Here is an 18,300-nt window from a genome sequence, read left to right as displayed (position 1 = left end):
TACGCTTGTGTTTACATGGCACTAATATAACTCGTGGATATGTATCAAGCATTGAAAGGAGGTTCAGCCTAGTGCGAGTCAGAAAAGGAGAAAAGCAATCACTGAGACGCTAGCGAGGGAATAGACTTGAAAAGAAAAGGTTACATTGAACCTCAGTTAAAAAACATTCAGAGCTGCGTGAACAGTTCTGGAATCCATATCACAAAAAGGATACAGAGTGTCATAATATCAACTCATGTATATACTGAAGTGCAGACAGGCAGTGATTGACACATAGGATGACCAGTAAGCACACAACACAGCACAGCCAATCACCAGACAGGACACAACCACTATAAAGCGAGAGGGCACTAGGTTTCCCGCTCTCTCGGGACCCAGCTACTGAGACAGTCAGAGTCCACGAGCTAGCAAGCACAAACACCATGCGGTAGCTAGTAAGTCTGGTCAAGCTACTACAAGGTCACTAGTCAGATCAGTATAGTGTCGACCCACAGCTGAATATGTACAGCTGTTCATCTAGTTGAATAAAACAGTGTTGGATCTTCCCCTGTGTTTGACGTCTGTGTCGAACTTCCCTGCATCGAGTGCAGTCCACATCGAACCTACCTGCCTAACACATCACAGAGGACCTGGAAAAAGCACATCAAAGATTTACAAGGAGGCTACCACAACTGAGAGGGTGTAACCATCTTAAAACAACGAGCGTGTTAGAAAGGAGGAGACTGAGAGGTGACCCCCATAAAGGCCTTTAGAGTTAAGAATGGGCGTGGTATGGTAGACGTGGAGAAAATGTGTCCAGTTGTAGGGAGTCTAAATGTAAGGGCCATTGAAAAGAGAATCAGGAACCCGAATGGGCCTCGTCCCGGAGGCGGAGGAGAAATGTGAACGGTGCCAGGGAGGCCCGGCCAACCACGCCCGCATGTTCTGGGCGTGCCCCAGACGCGTCGGGCTCCGGACATCCTTCTTCGAGGCGATGTCCAAGGTTGTGGGGGGTGAGGGTGGAGCCGTGTCTAAGAGTGGCGATCTTCAGGGTATCGGACCAGCCAGAGCTACATACGGGGGAAGAGGGACAACGTCCTGGCTTTTGCATCCTTAATCGCCCGCCGGAGAATCCTGCTCGGCTGACGATCGGCAGCACCACCCACAGCTGCAGACTGGCTCGCTGACCTGTCGGAATTTCTCCACCTGGAGAAGATTAGGTTCACCATCCGAGGGCCAGAGGAAGGCTTCCACAGAGCGTGGAGGCCATTCACCAACTTGTTCTAGGACCTATTCAAAGCCAACGATCAACAGAGTGGGGAAGGGGGGGGGGGGGGCGGAGAGGGGGGACACACAGAAGCCAACGGGACCACAGGGAACAGACAGAAACGGGTGGGGGGGGGGCAAAAAAAGGAGGGGGAGGCTAGGGGAATAATGGGGGAGGCCAGAAAATGGCCGGCGTAGGGGCCAGAGGAACTGGAACGAGGCTGCAAGGAAATGAACTCTCGAAGGAAGGCCAACAACAGGATAGGGAGGGGGAGAAGAAAAGGGGGGAGGCCAAGTGACAAAAGGGGGTGGGATGGAGGAGGGCATCACCCACACTAAACACCAGACAACTACCCGCTGTAGAGTGAAGGGCCCAAGAAAGGACCCTGGAAGACCGAAGGGAGGGTAAGGGGGGGGACACAGAGAGAAATAACTTGCAAATTGTAATCATCACATCGACCTTTAAGGAGTGTACAGTGTATAAAATGTAAAAACTTCAATAAAAACATTTGAAAAAAAAGATGGTCACTAATAAATCCCACAAGGAATTCAGAAGAAACTTTTTCATCCGGAGGGTTGGAACTTGCTACCACACAGAGTGTTGGAGATGAAAAGGGTTTCAGGGGAAGCCAGGTAGGTACATGAAGGATAAAGAGATAGAGGGGTAGGTTGATAGGGTGAGGCGTAGTAGTGTAAGGAGGTTCAAGTGGAGGGTAAACACCAATGAAGATCAGTCAGGTTGAACAGCCTGCGTTTGGTGATCTGGTCAAGGTCCCAGCTGACACTGTCCTTCGGTCAACGAGAAAAAGAAAGAATATCGTGAAATTATAAGCTTCTGTGGTCTTCACTAAAGGGTTTTCAGGATGGAAATGCATTTTGTAGCGTTAATGGTTCAGCAACTGAAGGCACTCACACGAGGGGAAATAGGGGGATTCTCCACTTGATAGCGAGCATAAAATATCGTACGGGTATGAAAGAGAGGATCTAGTTTCATAACTGTACCTTACTTTCACCACAAGGCCTGAGAGATCTCACACATTGGGAGAGTGGTGTGCAGTTAAAGAAATAACTTTTCATTCATCTCTTACCTGTCACGACCTCAGGAGGCCCAACACTGCAGCCAATTTGCACACAGAAAGATCCCACAAGGGGGAATAAAATGAACGACTGGGTCTGTTTGATCTGGGGACAACTGTTGGCCAGGAGACCAGGAGAGTGCCCCCCCCCCCCCCCCCCCCCCCCTCTGTTCCCGCCCCCGCTCTTCCTTTGCCGTTCGACCAGGAAAGCGGATGTGATTTCAGCATCAGGCAGTCCGGTGCTCCTTCCAGGGTTGTTGTGAAGTGCCAGGCTCGATGAAGTGTTCAAGTGTCTGGGGAGGGGTTTGTACTCTCAGCCTTAGCCCCGAAAGTAACAGTGCCACCACAAAACCGAGGTTAACACCTTGACCGAATGGGATATTGCGTTAGGGGTTTTTTGTGGGTTTTGATGGCGAGGTCAGACAGCTTTGGGCTTGTGTCTGAACCTGCTGACCCCCTACAGCATTGTGATCATCTGATACGGCACGAGTCAGAATAAAGCAACCAATTTATATCCTCCACTCTCCCACCGTTGACATTTTCCATTATGGGATTAAGTGAATCATCCCAGGCTTGACATAAGGCAAGGGTTTGAGTGACTGACAGCTCAAGTGTTTTGAACTAATTTTTTTCCTTACTAAAAGAAAAATATCTTCTTTCTATCCTATTATGCACCCCTTGTCAATGTGCCAGCGTACCAGTAACTACATGCTGTGACAATTACATTGTTAAGCTAACTGTCTTATTAAAGACACGTGATGGTTATTGGCTCAACCCCCTCCTAAAAGTGTAAGTGTAGCTGGAACAGCTGTGGGGCAATGATACAGAGTGTGTAACTCTGCTGAGTTGGATGCAGAATAAACTTGCTGAAGGTAAAAGACAAGCTGCTAGATTATTCCTCCACCATATTCTAACAGTTAGTATTAATACCCCTAAATCTGTTTGATTTCATCCAACTATATGCCAGCTCTGTGCATAAAGGTATTGCCTTTAGTGGAAGACGAAAATGGAGGCTGACGCCCTCAGCGCAGTGCAGAGGGAGTGCTGCACCGCAGGAGATGCCGTCTTTTCAGTCAGACATTAAACTGAGAACCCAGCTGCTCGCTCTGGTGGATGCTAAAGGTCCCATGGCACTGCTTACAGGCGGCACATTGGAACAGTGGTTAGCACTGTTCCTTCACAGCTCCAGGGTCCCAGGTTCGATTCCCGGCTTGGGTCATTGTCTGTGTGGAGTCTGCACCTTCTCCCCGTGTCTGCGTCGGTTTCCTCCGGGTGCTCCGGTTTCATCCCACAGTCCAAAGATGTGCAGGTTAGGTGGATTGGCCGTGATAAACTGCCCTTAGCATCCAAAAAGGTTAGGTGGGGTTACTGGGATAGGGTGGAGGTGTGGGCTTAAGTGGGGCGCTCTTTCCAAGGGCTGGTGCAGACTTGATGGGCTGAATGGCCCCCTTCTGCAATGTAAATTCTATGATTCTATAAGCGAGTTCTCTCAGGTGTCCTGACCAACATTCCTCCCTCAATCAACATCGGAAAAGACAGATTACCGGGTCATTGCCACATTTCTGTCTGTGGGAGCTTGCTTTGCACTAATTAGCTGCACATTTCCTCCACTACAACATTTTAAAAGCACTTCCTTGGCTGTGAAGTATTTTGGAACAACCTCAGGACATGAAAGGTGTTTTAGCAATGCAGGTCTTAGGCTCCTTTTGTGCAAACTTCAGCAAAGAACTGCAACAATTAGGCAAGTGTAAAGCCTTTATGCCAAAATCCGTAAATTACCTGACTGCAGCTAGACTGTGCATCAGCGAGATAAAACCTTGCAGTTCTAAGCAAATACAGGTTTGATTTATCTTCTTTCTTCAGGGAGTATTTTAGCATTTCATGAAAAGGGGAGCAGAAAGCCTCTCACAATTTGTAACCTTAATTGAGAGGCTGCTTATATCAGTGTGTTTAGACTTGTCCCAGGAAATGTGTTGGCAATTGTCCACATCAGTTTAGGAAATAATTGCCCGTCTGAAGGAGCTTTGCCAAGTTTTGCTGCTCCTTTGACACTCCAGATTGTTTTTTCCGCTGTTAAATTCTGTTTCAAAGATTAGGACTGTGTTTAACAGGCTTGTGTTAGGCGAGGTCGAGCAACAATCTATTTTGTTAACCTGTGTTGCATTTGTTTGAAATGTCACAGGATAGATAAGGACACAGGATAGGGAAGAATCTTTTATCCCAGTGCTGTCCAATACACCTGCATTACACTGACACCACTCTAATTGTGTAAATGCATCCCAGATCTACGATGCATAATAGAGTCATAGGGTTTTTACAGCACAGAAAGAGATCCTTCGGCCGATCATGTAACCAAGTATTGGAAGGTTTGTCTGACTGCCGGGGTTATTATAAAACAGAGTAATTGAGATCTTTAACCATATTGTTTTTTGTACAGTTGAATGGGGGGGCGGGAGTGGGGGGGGGGGGGGGGGGGGGGGGGCGTACAGCTCAGGGGTCCAAGGTTCAATTCCAGCCGTGGGTGACTGTCGGTGTGGCGTTTGCACCGAAAGGTGAGGTGGGGTTACTGGGATAGGGGTGGAGGCGTGGGCTTAAGCAGGGCGCACTTTTCAAGGGCCGGTGCAGACTCGATGGGCCGAAAGGCCCTCTTCTGCACTATAAATTCTGTGAGTCTATGTCCGCACCGGCCAGAGGGTGGTGGGAATCTGGAACTCACTGCCTGGAAGGGTGGTAGAGGCACGGTAGCACAGTGGTTAGCACTGCTGCTTCACAGCGCCAGGGACCCGGGTTCGATTCCCGGCTTGGGTCACTGTCTGTGCGGAGTCTGCACGTTCTCCCCGTGTCTGCGTGGGTTTCCTCCGGGTGCTCCGGTTTCCTCCCACAAGTCCCGAAAGACGTGCTGTTAGGTGAATTGGACATTCTGAATTCTCCCCCACTATACCTGAACAGGCACCGAAATGTGGCGACGAGGGGATTTACACAGTAACTTCATTGCAGTGTTAATGTAAGCCTACTTGTGACAATAATAAAGATTAGAGGCGGGAACCCTCACAACATTTAAGAAGCATTTAGATGAGCGGTTGAAATGCCAAAGCGCACAAGGCTACGCACCAAATGCTGGGAAATGGGATTAGAATATAGAACATAGAACATAGAACGATACAGCGCAGTACAGGCCCTTCGGCCCACGATGTTGCACCGAAACAAAAGCCATCTAACCTACACTGTGCCATTATCATCCATATGTTTATCCAATAGATAGGTGCTTGATGGCCGACACGGACAATGACAGGCCGAAGGGCCTCTTTCTGTGCTGTAAAACTCTATGATTAAGAGATTACAAAGGGATTACAGAGCCTTCCATGAATGGGGTTGGGAAGGTACATCGCTGCATCATTGTAATCTATCATTCTGCCTGAGGACTAACTGATTGCAGGAGGATTGTGACAGGAGAAGTCCATTCAGCCCCTCCACCCTGCACTCCCATTCAATCAGGTCCTGGCCGATCACCATCTCGACTCCACATCCCTCAATCCCCTTACCCAACAATAATCTATTCCATTCCAGTCTTGAAAATTTCAACTGAGCCCCTGGATCCACAACCCACTCCCCCCTTGTGTGAGGAAGCCCTTGCTGTCATGAAAGGCCCGGTTCCACCTCCTTCTTGTACTGCAAATCCTTTAATCATCTGAAAGATCTTGACTAAGTCACACCGCAATCTTCTAAACTCGAAGGAATACAAACCAAATTTATGCAACCAGTCCTCATAATTAGCCCGTTGTATCATTCTGGTTGATATCCGCTGCAGCTCCTCCAAAGTCAGCGCATCCTTTCTGAGGTTCAATGTTCAAAGCTAAATGCAGTTAGTTCTGACTCATTCGCCTCAAAGCGTTAACTCGGTTTCTCTCTCCTCAGACCTTCCGGGTTTTTCCAGCGTTTTCTGTTCTTTAATGCACATGGGATCTGACCAAGAAAGTCGGGGCTTTGCAGGTTGTGCAAGAACCTGTCAATCGCATTAACGATAGAGAGTATTCACCTCTCTGCCTCTGCGCTTCCACCTGAGTCTCCGAGGCACCGGTTACACTGTTTGACGAGTAGTTTCACTGTCTCAGGCCAGTCTGCAGAACAGGTCATATTTTCAGCACAGCGAATGTATCCTTTTCCATTGTTTCATTTAATGTTTCAACGCCGCAGACAACACATCCTCATTTACTGTTCACCGCGATGACTTGCATTTATATAGCGCCTTTGACATAATGAAAACATCCCAAGGCACCTCCCAGGATCATTATACTTCACAATTTCAGTCCAAGACACGCAAGGAGATACTAGGGCTGCTGCCAAAAGGCCTGGTCAAAGGATAAGGCTTGAGGAGTGTCTTAAAGGGCGGAGAGAGAAGAGTAGAGCTTTAATATGGGAATTCCCGAACTCGGAGCCTCTGCAGCTGAAGGTACAGCGCCATTGGTGAAGTGATGGAAATCAGGAATGTGCAAGAGGCCAGAACTGGAGGAATACAGAGATCCCGGCATTGATACGACTAAAGTTAACTCATTTTTGAGTCAACAGGGCAAGATACAAATATCGGCCGAACAACAACCCTTTATTATAACCAATACAACAGCAAAATGACTGTGCATGGCAGAGCACCTACTTCTGCTGTCTATGGACCTTTACAATAATCTCTGCAGCACACTGAAGCCTTGTATCTGTGGGCTGTTAAATTCCTAGTGAACTCATTATGTCATTTTGCTCAACTCCCTCTTTGTTGCTAATAAATATCTCTCAGATGTCCCTCGCTGGTTCAATTATCACAGAAAAGAAAGGCTTGCATTTCTGTAGCGCCTTCCCCAACGTCAGGATGTCCCCCCAAAAAGCTTTACAGCAAATGAAGTACTTTCTAAAGTGCAGTCACTGTCGTTATGTCGGAAACACATCTGCCAATTTGCACCCCCCACCCCCCGACAAGCCCCCACAAACCTAAATGCGATAACTGGCCAAATGGGCTGTGTTTTTAGTAATGTTAGTTGAGGGAGGGAAACACTGGGAGCGTCAGCATGGATTTTGTGCGCCAGTCTCTGCTTGTTGATCTGCACCTCTTGCGTTTTAAGGCGTTTTTTTTTTTTTTTTTTTTTTACACACAGTATTTTACACACTTCACGATACCTGTCAGAGTGTTGCCGCCCTTATATGGGAGATTCCTGGCAGCATCCAGCACAGCTTCCTTTGTGCTGTACTGGTTCAGGTGCCATTCTATCCTTGGGTCTCCGCTGTACTGAGCCAGGCCTGAAACAAGTGGAGGACACGTTAAAAAACAAACAGCACATATTTGTGTGGTACAGTACTAGTCTGTGACACCTTTGAATAAATGCTATTGGGTGTTAAATAAACGTGGGAAACGGCCAGCCTTTTTCAGTTAAAACAGCTCCTTTTATTAAAAGAAAATCTTTCATTTGTCCGTTCAATTTGTCACAATAAAACCGATGAGTAACTATGCAACATTATCGGATTACAACATTATCGGATTACTGCTAAATATACACAAGCATAATCTGTGTAAAACATATCTGGATACCGACATGAATCATTTCCCAACATTGCTATGGTCAGAAAGGTTAAATATTTCCCATGCTGTTTAAAATATTTTGCTTTCGTCTAACGTGAAAAATTTCATTTCTCTTGAAATAAAGTCCGGGGCGGAATCGCACACAGTCTGGCAAAGAGTGTCTGATTCAGGCCGAAAACCGACGTGTATCTACATAGAATGTACAGTGCAGAAGGAGGCCATTTGGCCCATCGAGTCTGCACCGGCTCTTGGAAAGAGCACCCTACCCAAGGTCAACACCTCCGCCCTATCCCCATAACCCAGTAACCCCACCCAACACTAAGGGCAATTTTGGACACTAAGGGCAATTTATCATGGCCAATCCTCCTAACCTACACATCTTTGGACTGTGGGAGGAAACCGGAGCACCCGGAGGAAACCCACGCACACACGGGGAGGACGTGCAGACTCCGCACAGACAGTGACCCAAGCCGGAATCTCTCCAGAAACACAGCCGCCGTTTCTCTCCAGGTTTTCTGGCACTCAGTGAGGGCGTGGTTTATTATAATAATCGCTTATTGTCACGAGTAGGCTTCAATGAAGTTACTGTGAAAAGCCCCTAGTCACCACATTCCGGCGCCTGTTCGGGGAGGCCGGTACAAGAATTGAACCCGCGCTGCTGGCATTGTTCTGCATTACAAGCCAGCTGTTTAGCCCACTGTGCTAACCCCTCAGTCTGGCGGAGAGAGGCGGACGGGGAGGAGGGGGGGGGGCCTGAAAGAGACAGCAAGGCCGGCTCTATGGATCAGGGCACCCTTCAAAGATGCCACCCTAATGCTGAAAATAAACACCCCCAATTCCCCACCAACACGGTGGATCCCCCCCCCCCCACAAGCATTGGGCGAACCCCCTGCCCCCAGGCTATGAGATGTTCCTCCCCCCTCACCTACCAGGCATCAGTGAACTCCCCACCCCCCAAAAAAACATCGGGGCACCCCTCCCTCCACCTCACAGATATCAGGGCGTGCCCCCCACCACCACACAGAAGGGTAACCTCCCCCTTCCCCAGTACGGCTCCCCAGAGCGCCTACCCCTCGATTCTGAAAACCAGTAGTGATTGGCGCTGGCGAGATACCATGCGGGCTGCGACGATATGTCGAGGGCAGAAGTAACGGCATTAAACCCGCGAGCGATATCGAAAATATTATAATATACGCCAATCAGGTTTCAATGTATTCTGACATTTTGTTAGCAGGTATCACAGGGTACAATCAGGAGCCGCAACTCCAAACTGCCCCTAACCTGGGAAACTTAGTGAGTTTATTTCCACCTTAATTAAGACTAGCTAACTGAGGGGTGGCAGACTTCAGTTAGCGGAGAGGAAGCAGAGAAGTTGGGATTGATCTCCTTAGAGCAGGGAAGGTAAAGGGGAGATTTAATCGAGGCGTTCAACATTATTATTGTTTTCGATTGGTTTAGTACAAAGAAACTTGTTGCCACTGGCAGCAGTGTGGGTAGCTGGAGTTCGCAGATTTGAAGTACTTGGCAAAAGAGGCAGAGGGGAGATGAGAAGATTCTAAAATACTTTTCACAAAGCGAGCTTTTGTGATCTGGAGGGTGCTGCCTGAGAGGACGATGGAAGCAGATTCAATAATAACCTTCAAAAATGAACTGGATAAATACTTGAAGTGGGGAAACATGCAGGGCTATGGGGAAAGAGTACAGGGAATGGGACTAATTGGACAGTTGTTGCAAACAACCAGAACAGACCTCCTTCTGTGCTGTCTGAAATCGTGCATCCCTTAAAGAGTTACAACTTTAAATAGAAAGATAAAACCAATCTCGTCTGAAGACCCAGCGGGCTACAATACTAGGGCACTGAAACATTACCCTTCCAATCAGCTTCTGGCTGACCAGGGGTTCCTATAGCGGAGGAGGTGATCGAGGAAAGGTTTGCTCATCATGTGAACAGAGAGCCATTGGAAAGTACTCGGTCCGAATTGTACACTCCTCCTGACAGCAGGTGTACTCTTAACCATGTTTAAATAGCCCCTACTCAGTCTCTCTATCCGGGAATAGTGCAGCCCAGAGAAAAGCTTGATGAATTAGACTCTGCGATTAGAACTATCAGGAAAGATGGAATAAACTTTAGTACTTTCCCCTGCAAAAGAGAGGGCTGAAGAGTGAGCTGATAAAGGTCTTTAAAATGATGGAAGGGCTTCATAGAGTAGGTGTAGAGAAGGTGTTTCCACTTGAAGGGGTGGCCTTTGGGCCATAAATATAGGATAGTTATTTATAAATCCATTAGGGAATTCAGGAGAAACATAAGAATATATAAAATAGGGGCAGGAGTGGACCTTTCGATCCGTCAATGCTGCTTTACTGTTCAATACAGGCCCTGCCCAATGGTGGCACAATGGTTAGCACTGCTGCCTCACAGCGCCAGGTCCCGGGTTCAATTCCGACCTCGGGTGGCTGTCTGTGCGGAGTCTGCACGTTCTCCCCGTGTGCGCATGGGTTTCCTCCGGGTGCTCCGGTTTCCTCCCACAGTCCAAAGGTGGGCAGGTTAGCTGGATTGGCCGTGATAAATTGCCCTTAGTGTCCAGCAGATGTGCGGATTAGTGAGTCTAGGTAGGGTGTTCTTTCAGAGGGTTGGGGCAGATCCGATGGGCCGAATGGCCTCCTTCTGCACTGTCGGGATTCTGTGCTTCTGCCCTTAGAATCGGTCTATCCCAGCCTACTATGTTCAACAACGGGGCATCTACAACCCTCTGGGGTGAAGAACTCCAAAGGTTTGAAACCCCTCTGAGTGAAGAAATTGCTTCACGTCTCAATCCTAAATCATTGGCCCCCTTATTCTGAGACTGTGATCCCTAAAATCCCCAGCCAGGGGACACAAAGTTCTCAGTGGCTAGCTTACCTGTCAGCGGTGACAGTGTGGAACGCATTGTCACAGGGAGTGGTTGAGATGTTTAAGGGGAAGATGGAGAGTTGGTGTGGTGAGATGAAGCTTCTTGTGGAACAGAGAAGCCAGTATTGATCGGTGTTGGCTTAGATCATAGATCATAGAATTTACAGTGCAGAAGGAGGCCATTCGGCCCATCGAGTCTGCACCGACCCTTGGAAAGAGCACCCCGTTTAAGTCCATACTTCCACCCTATCCCTGGAACCCACTAACCCCACGTAACCTGTTTGGACACTAAGGGCAATTTATCATGGCCAATCCACCTAACCTGCGCGTCTTTGGACTGTGGGAGGAAACCGGAGCACCCGGAGGAAACCCACGCAGACACAGGGAGAACGTGCAGATTCCGCACGGACAGCGTGACCCAAGCCGGGAACCGAACCTGGGACCCTGGAGCTGTGAAGCAGCTGTGCTAACCACTGTGCTACCGTGCTGACTTGTGTTTATGCAGTAAATTCTCTGTAATTCTAAAAACACTGTGGAATTTGGTGTTCCAACGCTTTTGCATTTAAAATGGGATTAGTAGCGAGGGTTAAACTGGCGGGATAAAAAGATGCACCGGTCTCAAACTGAGTGCTCGGCCGATTTGTGGGTGAATCTGTTGGAAACATTAAGGGAGGCTCACAAATATGAGGAAGATGGTCAAATGACTTGTGAGACACCCCCTAGCCTCTGCCAACCAGTCTGCGGCTAGTTCAGACCCATCAAACATACAGCTTTACTCGTCGGGAGGTGGGCACACCCCGAGATAACTCTGGTGAACTTTAGCTAATGGTTAGTCATACCGCAATGTTGCTCCGCAAATGCTTTCACATTTTAATGTGTTTGCCGCTATGAGATCTTCATGCATTGCAGTCCATTATAAAATCCTGCTTCTTTCAATAGTCTCCTTGCTATTATACCATCCTCAGGAAGGTGGTCCTGGAGGATCTTCCCATTCCCATGCCCTGACCAAATTCCTGCCTATCCAGACGTGCAGTTGGCACTGACACTTTCCCCACGTCATTGGAATTGGGGCCACAATAGATTGAGAGCCTTCCACTTAATTTCTTCCAGACATGCACTCTCAGTCCACCAACCTGAGGTCTCTTCAAAACAAAAACCCACCCGAACCCCAGGGAGGGGAGGCGATTGTCATAACACCAGTATATCATGGTGCAGACACACACTGATGGACACGCAGTGGGACCAATCAGCATACACAACACCGCAGCCAATCACCAGTGAGAGCACACACACTATAAAGACAGGGGACAGGAGAGTTCCCGCTCATTCTAGTAGCAGCCAGCTCGGAGCACAGAGCTCACAGCCTGCATCACAGACATTCACCATGTGCTGAGTGCATCGACTGGTTAGGACTAGGCAAGGGTCAACAGTTAAAGCTGGTATTGCATTTACCCACAGGTCAAGTATGTTAATATAGTTAACCTTATAATAAAATAGAGTTGCACCACTTCAAATGTGAGAAAATAACATCAATTTTAACAAGTAACAAAATTCTTGGATAAATATTTAGGGGTAGAAAAGGGGACATTGTGTAACAGTCATCACATTGGCATTCTATTATAAATCCCACCTAATATTCAGGGCCATTGACTTCATGACAAATGAGACACTGGATGATTTTTTAATGGTGCTCAAGATGGCCTCAAGTCTCCCTTAAGGGGAGGGGGGAGTATGAGCAATGATGCGTTGAGTGGCCTCTTTTCATCCCACAACCCCAACTGATTTCTAGGAATTCCCGCGCAGTCTTTACACACAGAGAAAGCAATCTTATCCCGCTATGTTCGCACTGTTGCCGGAAGACAGACTCACCTATTCTTGTTTTGTCAGAATCTACATTGAAAGCACTAACCAAGTTCTCCAAAAACATCCGGACAAGGCGGAAGTTAAGTCGGCCAATGCTCCAGGAACCGTCCACGAGGACTACGATGTCTGCGATCGCCGGAGACTTGCACATAAACTGTGACCCTGCAACTGAAACATTCCAGAGTCAACATTAGACAGGGTGACACACTGGACCAATCGTTAAAATGCCCCCTTTCTTGAGATATGAACCCTGATGTGCAGATGAGCAGAATAATCCAAACCGCTATTAACTGGCCAGATATGAAAGCAGAAAAGGTCTTAACCTGAAGCCAAACCACACAAATGATTAGTGATCTTTTCCAAGACTTGAGTTGAGACAACAAAAATAACAGAAGGCAAGAGAATCACCTCTTCTTGGATTTTAATATCATCACACAAGACAGAAGCAGTTATATGATACAGAATTATTTACAGCCAATTTATAGAAATACTTCAAACAAATAAAAGTTAACAAACAAATCTGGAGATATATTATGTTGGTTCACATTAAAAGCCCTTAAAAAGCTGACACAAACAATTCAGGCGATTTTGCAGGTGATAGCTCAACGTTATCGTGACCATTGTGACTGCAGTAATGATGTGGTGTGTTCAATTCCTGACATAGACTAGAACTCTATGAATGAATGATTCGTTAAAATCGCCAGATTTTGCATGGCCTTTGTAACCGTGCACTTCACTCTCTTTTCAAGGATCACGTAAATCTCTAGAATGTTTCCTTGCGGAAGAAGAAAGCCATTCTCAAATTCCTGTTTAACTGAGGTCATTCCTTCTCAAACATTCTTTCCCCACCCAAGGGCTGATGCAGGACACTACACAGTAACTGAACCGCACCGTGTCTTGTACAATAATGCTTCATGAGTTCATCCTGGTTGATCTTGGTCACTTTACACATCAGAACTACTGCATCATCACAAAGCTCTTGGGAGAGTGAGGGGGCCTTGCTGATGTTTCAAGTCCACCAACGCAGTCTAATTGTGTTTCTCTCTCTCTCTCTCCCTATAGAATCCTAAAGGCAGTGGAAGGAGCTCCGAAAAGAGAACGCAATGAATATGATAAATGTAAAGTTCCGCACTGGCTGAGCAAATATATTCCAAAAATAATAAGATGTCACAGCACATTGGAGTTCATAGGTTAGCATAAATCACACCTCTGGTGTAATGGAGTGGCAACTTGGGAACAGGGGGAGACCATTCAGCCCTTCCAGACTGTTCCAGCATTCAGCGAAATGGTGGGAGATCTGGGGCGAAATTCTCCCCCAACGGCGCGATGTCCGCCGACTGGCGACAAACACGGCGCCAATCAGACGGGCATCACGCCGCCCCAAAGGTGCGGAAAGCTCCGCATCTTTGGCGGCCTAGCCCCAACATTGAGGGGCTAGGCCGACGCCGGAGGGATTTCCACCCCGCCAGCTGGCGCGGAAATGCGGCGCATGCGCGGGAGCGTCAGCGGCCGCTGTCAGTTTCCCGCGCATGCGCAGTGGGGAGAGTCTCTTCCGCCTCCGCCATAATGGTGGAGGCCGTGGCGGAGGCGGAAGGGAAAGAGTGCACCCACGGCACAGGCCCGCCCGCGGATCGGTGGGCCCCGATCGCGGGCCAGGCCACCGTGGGGGCACCACCCGGGGTCAGATCGCCCCGCGCCCCCCCCCCCAGGACCCCGGAGCCCGCCCACGCCGCCTGGTCCCGCCGGTAAATACCAGGTTTGATTTACGCCGGCGGGACAGGCAATTTCTCGGCGGGACTTCGGCCCATCCGGGCGGGAGAATCCAGCGGGGGGTCCCGCCAACCGGTGCGGCCCGATTCCCGTCCCTGCCCAATCTCCAGTACCGGAGACTTCGGCGGGGGCGGGGGCGGGATTCACGGCGGCCAGCGGCCATTCTCCGACCCGGCGGGGGGTCGGAGGATGACGTCCCTGTATTCTCAGCTCAGGGATTCCCCAGACTGGGCTCATTCTTACAGCAACATTTGCTGTGCTCTGTGCTTGCTCTGCTGAATAGGATTGATGGAGTGTGAAAATCAGTGGATATGAAAATAATGTACTGAGCCATTTGCTCAACAGAGCTGTCGCTGGCAATAACGGAAAGTTGCTTAAAAGCGGACAACTGGTAGGAAATGATTTCCTCTAGGCCTGAGAAAATGGAGCATTAATTTCAGGATGGCGCACGTTGACATTCATACCAAGACCCCTTCGATAAATTGCCTATCTCAACGTATATTTGTAAGGAGTCTTCAATGTAGTAAGAAGTCGCAAGAAGGGTTACAGGACAAAATCTGACCGACAAACTTAAAGACACATGAAGGTGAACAAAAGCTTGGTCAGAGAGGTAGGTTTTGAGGATCATCTCAAAGGAAAGACAGGCAACGATGTGGAGAGCTTTAGAGAGGAAATTGCAGAGTTTAGATTCTTGGCGACTGAAGGCATGCGGCTGCACTCTCCCATTCTGCAGTTGTGTCCGCAGGATCCGTCTGGTCTTACCACCGGAAAGTCGGGGTGGTCTTCCATGCCTGTGGGGCATTTTGGGGAACTACATTGGAAATGCAGGTCAGGGCACCCTTATGGGAGGCATGGTGGCGCAGTGGTTAGCACTGCTGCATCACGGCGCCGAGGACCTGGGTACAATCCTGGCCCCGGGTCACTGTCTGTGTGGAGTTTGCACATTCTCCCCGTGTCTGTGTGGGTCTCACTCCAACAACCCAAAGATGTGCAGGGTAGGTGGATTGGCCACACTAAATTGCCCCTTCATTGGAAAAAAAAAAGAATTGGACACTTAAAAATGTTTTTGAAAGGTCGATGCACCCTTTAAAGATGGTGCCCCAATTGCATGAGAGCCTCCTTTGCCTACTCCATCAGTTCCCCCCCGCCAGAGTGATGGCGAAAACCTCGCCCCCAGATTCGCTATCACCAAGTGCCAGAAAATCTGGGGCAGGATTCTCCCAACGGGAGTCTAAGTGCCGACGCCGGAGTAAAAACCGGAGTGTTTTACTCCGGCATTGGCGCCCGTTCCCAGACAATGGGTACGATTCTCCACTCCCACGCCGGTTGGGAGAATCGCCTGGGCCGCCAAAATTTCCGGGGACGTCGGTCCGACGCTCTCCCGCGATTCTCCCAAGCGGCGGGAACGGCCCGGTCGAGTTTCGCGGGCCACAGGCCGGAGAATCGCCGGAGACACCCAAAATGGCGATTCTCCGGCACCCCCGCGATCCTGAGGCCCGGATGAGCCGAGCGGCCAGGCCAAAACGGCGGGTTCCCCCCGGCACCGTCCACACCTGGTCGATACAGTCGTGGGCGGTGCGTGAACGCTGGGGGGGGGGGGGGGGGCGGGGGGGCGGCCTGCGGGGGGGGGGGGGCGAGGGGGATCCTGCACCGGGCTTCACCTGCAATGTGGGGTGGCCCGCGATCGGTGCCCACCGATCGTCGGGGCGTCCTCTCTGAAGAAGGACCTCCTTCCTTCCGCGGCCCCGCAAGATCCGTCCCCCATCTTCTTGCGGGGCGGATTTGGACAGGACGGCAACCACGCATGCGCGGGTGACGTCCGTTATGCGGCGCCGGCCGCGTCATCTATGCGGCGCCGCTTTTACGCGGGCGACAAGGCCTGGCGCGGGTGGATGACGCGGCCCCGATACTGGCCCATTGTCAGGGCCTGAATCGGTCGGGACCGGGGCCGCTCCGCGCCGTCGTGAACCTCGACGGCGTTCACGATGGCGCGGCCACTTCGGCGTGGGAGTGGAGAATCCCGCCCCCTATTCTGGGGCCTCCGTGGGGCTGGCAGGAGCGTGGTGCGATTTGCGGGGGCGGGGCCTCGGCATGGCGTCGGAGACCCGGTGCCGCGTAAAAGACGCAGCGCCTTGTGTCCCGCGCATGTGCAGTGGCCGTCCTCCCTCAGGCCGCCCCGCACAACAATGGCGCAGGGCTATAACATTGGCGGCGGAGGAGAGGAGGCCCGCCGATCGGTGGGCCCCGATCGCGGGCCAGACCCCTTCGGAGGCCAGCCCGGGTGTAGGAGCCCCCCTACCCCCCCCCACAGGCCGCCCCCCCAAGCGTTCCTGCAGCGTCCCCGCCGGCAGTGACCAGGGGTGAACAGCGCCAGCGGGGCTCTGTGGTGTCGGAGCAGCCGCTCGGCCCATCTGGCCCGGAGAATCAGCAGCCCCGCCGATCCCAGCGGCCTACGGCCGGCGCCGCGGCAAACGCGCCGGCGCAAATGGCGCCGATTCCCCGCTGCTCGGAGAATCGCGTGCCGGCGTTGGGGCGCGGTTGCTTCCATTCTCCGGCCCGGCGCGGGGCTCGGAGAATCGACCCCCTGGTCTGAAAGCCCGGCTGTGTTTCTGCAGAGTAACACTCCAGTGGTCAGTCAGAGCCTGACACTGACAAATGTCGAGAAAATTCCACCTATAAAGTCACTGGGTCCGTAATCCCAAGGCTCAGCCTGCTCTGGGGCCAAGATTTTTAAGTTCCAGCAAGGTCGTTGCTGGATTTTAGATTAAGTCAATAAATCTGGGATATAAATCTCTCCGTCAGTAATGGTGACTGTGACAACAATCATCGATTGAAAAAACCTGCCGTCCTTACCCGGTCTGGCCTACATGTGACTCCAGACCCACAGCAACGTGGCTGACTCCGAGCTGCCCTCTGGAATGGCCCAGCGAGCCGCCCTAGATCAAGGGTAATTAGCGATGGGCAACAAATGCTGGCCTTGCCGGTGTCATCCTCCTCACATGAAACATTTTAAAAATCCGTCCGTCTCAGCCTTGAATATATTCAATGACCCAGCTTCCACTGCTCTCTGAGGATGATATTTCAACCGCTAAATTCCTCAGCTCAGTTTTAAATGGGAGACCCCTTATTTCGAAACTGTGGCCCCCGATTCTCAATTCCTTCCCGGGAGTAAAGAATCTACCCGGTCGAAACCCCTCAGAACCTTCTATGTTTAACTAAGACCACCGCTAATTCTTCTCAATGTCTTCAGCTTCTTCAGCCAGAAAAAGCCTTTTTCTAAGCGGTGTTGGTCAAGTGGTAAATATTGAGCCCATCACCGAATGAGTGCCACCCCTGTACCTCCCCAGGGTAGTGCTGTGGCATCTTTTACGTCTGGATGGCGGGGCAGACGAGGCCGATGTCTAACATCTCATGCTAAAGACTTCTCACACCACAACCCTTTGACAGGAGAAACAAACTGTGGGCAATGGAGGAGAGGGAAACCCACCTTAATAAAGCAAACCCCAACCGCATGCATATTTAGATCAGTAAATTCTGAACAGCGGCAACACTTAGGAAGGCCACAAGTTGGATAACACAGCGGCAACTCCTCCAGCCAATTCTGCCTGAATCAGTCAGAAAGGCCCTGCTCCCTGCCTCTGGAAACACTCCCGGCACAAGCCACCCCCACTCCCACTAGCTTCATTTTCCATTCTAATTTTAAATGCTTCAAAAGTGGCATGTTTTTAAATACAAAAGTAATTCCATGATGCATAAAGCAGGCCCACACAGCATGGCATTGCAACAAGAATCCAACGACCTGCCAAAACATCGCAAAAAGGAACATATTTCTTTCAGGGAAAAACATGCACCAAAGTAAATAGATCAACATAAACACCAGGAGAATGTAAAGA

At 50.1% G+C, this 18,300-nt stretch overlaps 1 protein-coding gene across 5 annotated transcripts in view; it reads right to left on the bottom strand.

The window, feature by feature from the left end:
* The window catches only part of col14a1a (collagen, type XIV, alpha 1a), a 260,160-nt gene that overhangs the window by 142,427 nt on the left and 99,433 nt on the right, over window positions 1-18,300 (bottom strand). For all 5 annotated transcript variants that reach the window (XM_072466912.1, XM_072466913.1, XM_072466910.1 and 2 more), the window contains exons 6-7: window positions 12,644-12,805; window positions 7,485-7,604 (exon numbers count right to left, since the gene is read on the bottom strand). In XM_072466912.1, coding sequence (XP_072323013.1) covers window positions 7,485-7,604; window positions 12,644-12,805 — 282 coding nt within the window. The remainder of the gene's footprint in view (window positions 1-7,484; window positions 7,605-12,643; window positions 12,806-18,300) is intronic.

Source organism: Scyliorhinus torazame, chromosome 11, assembly GCF_047496885.1.
Source record: "Scyliorhinus torazame isolate Kashiwa2021f chromosome 11, sScyTor2.1, whole genome shotgun sequence".
NCBI classification, from domain to species: Eukaryota; Metazoa; Chordata; class Chondrichthyes; order Carcharhiniformes; family Scyliorhinidae; genus Scyliorhinus; species Scyliorhinus torazame.
This window is presented reverse-complemented; position numbering and strand designations above follow the sequence as displayed.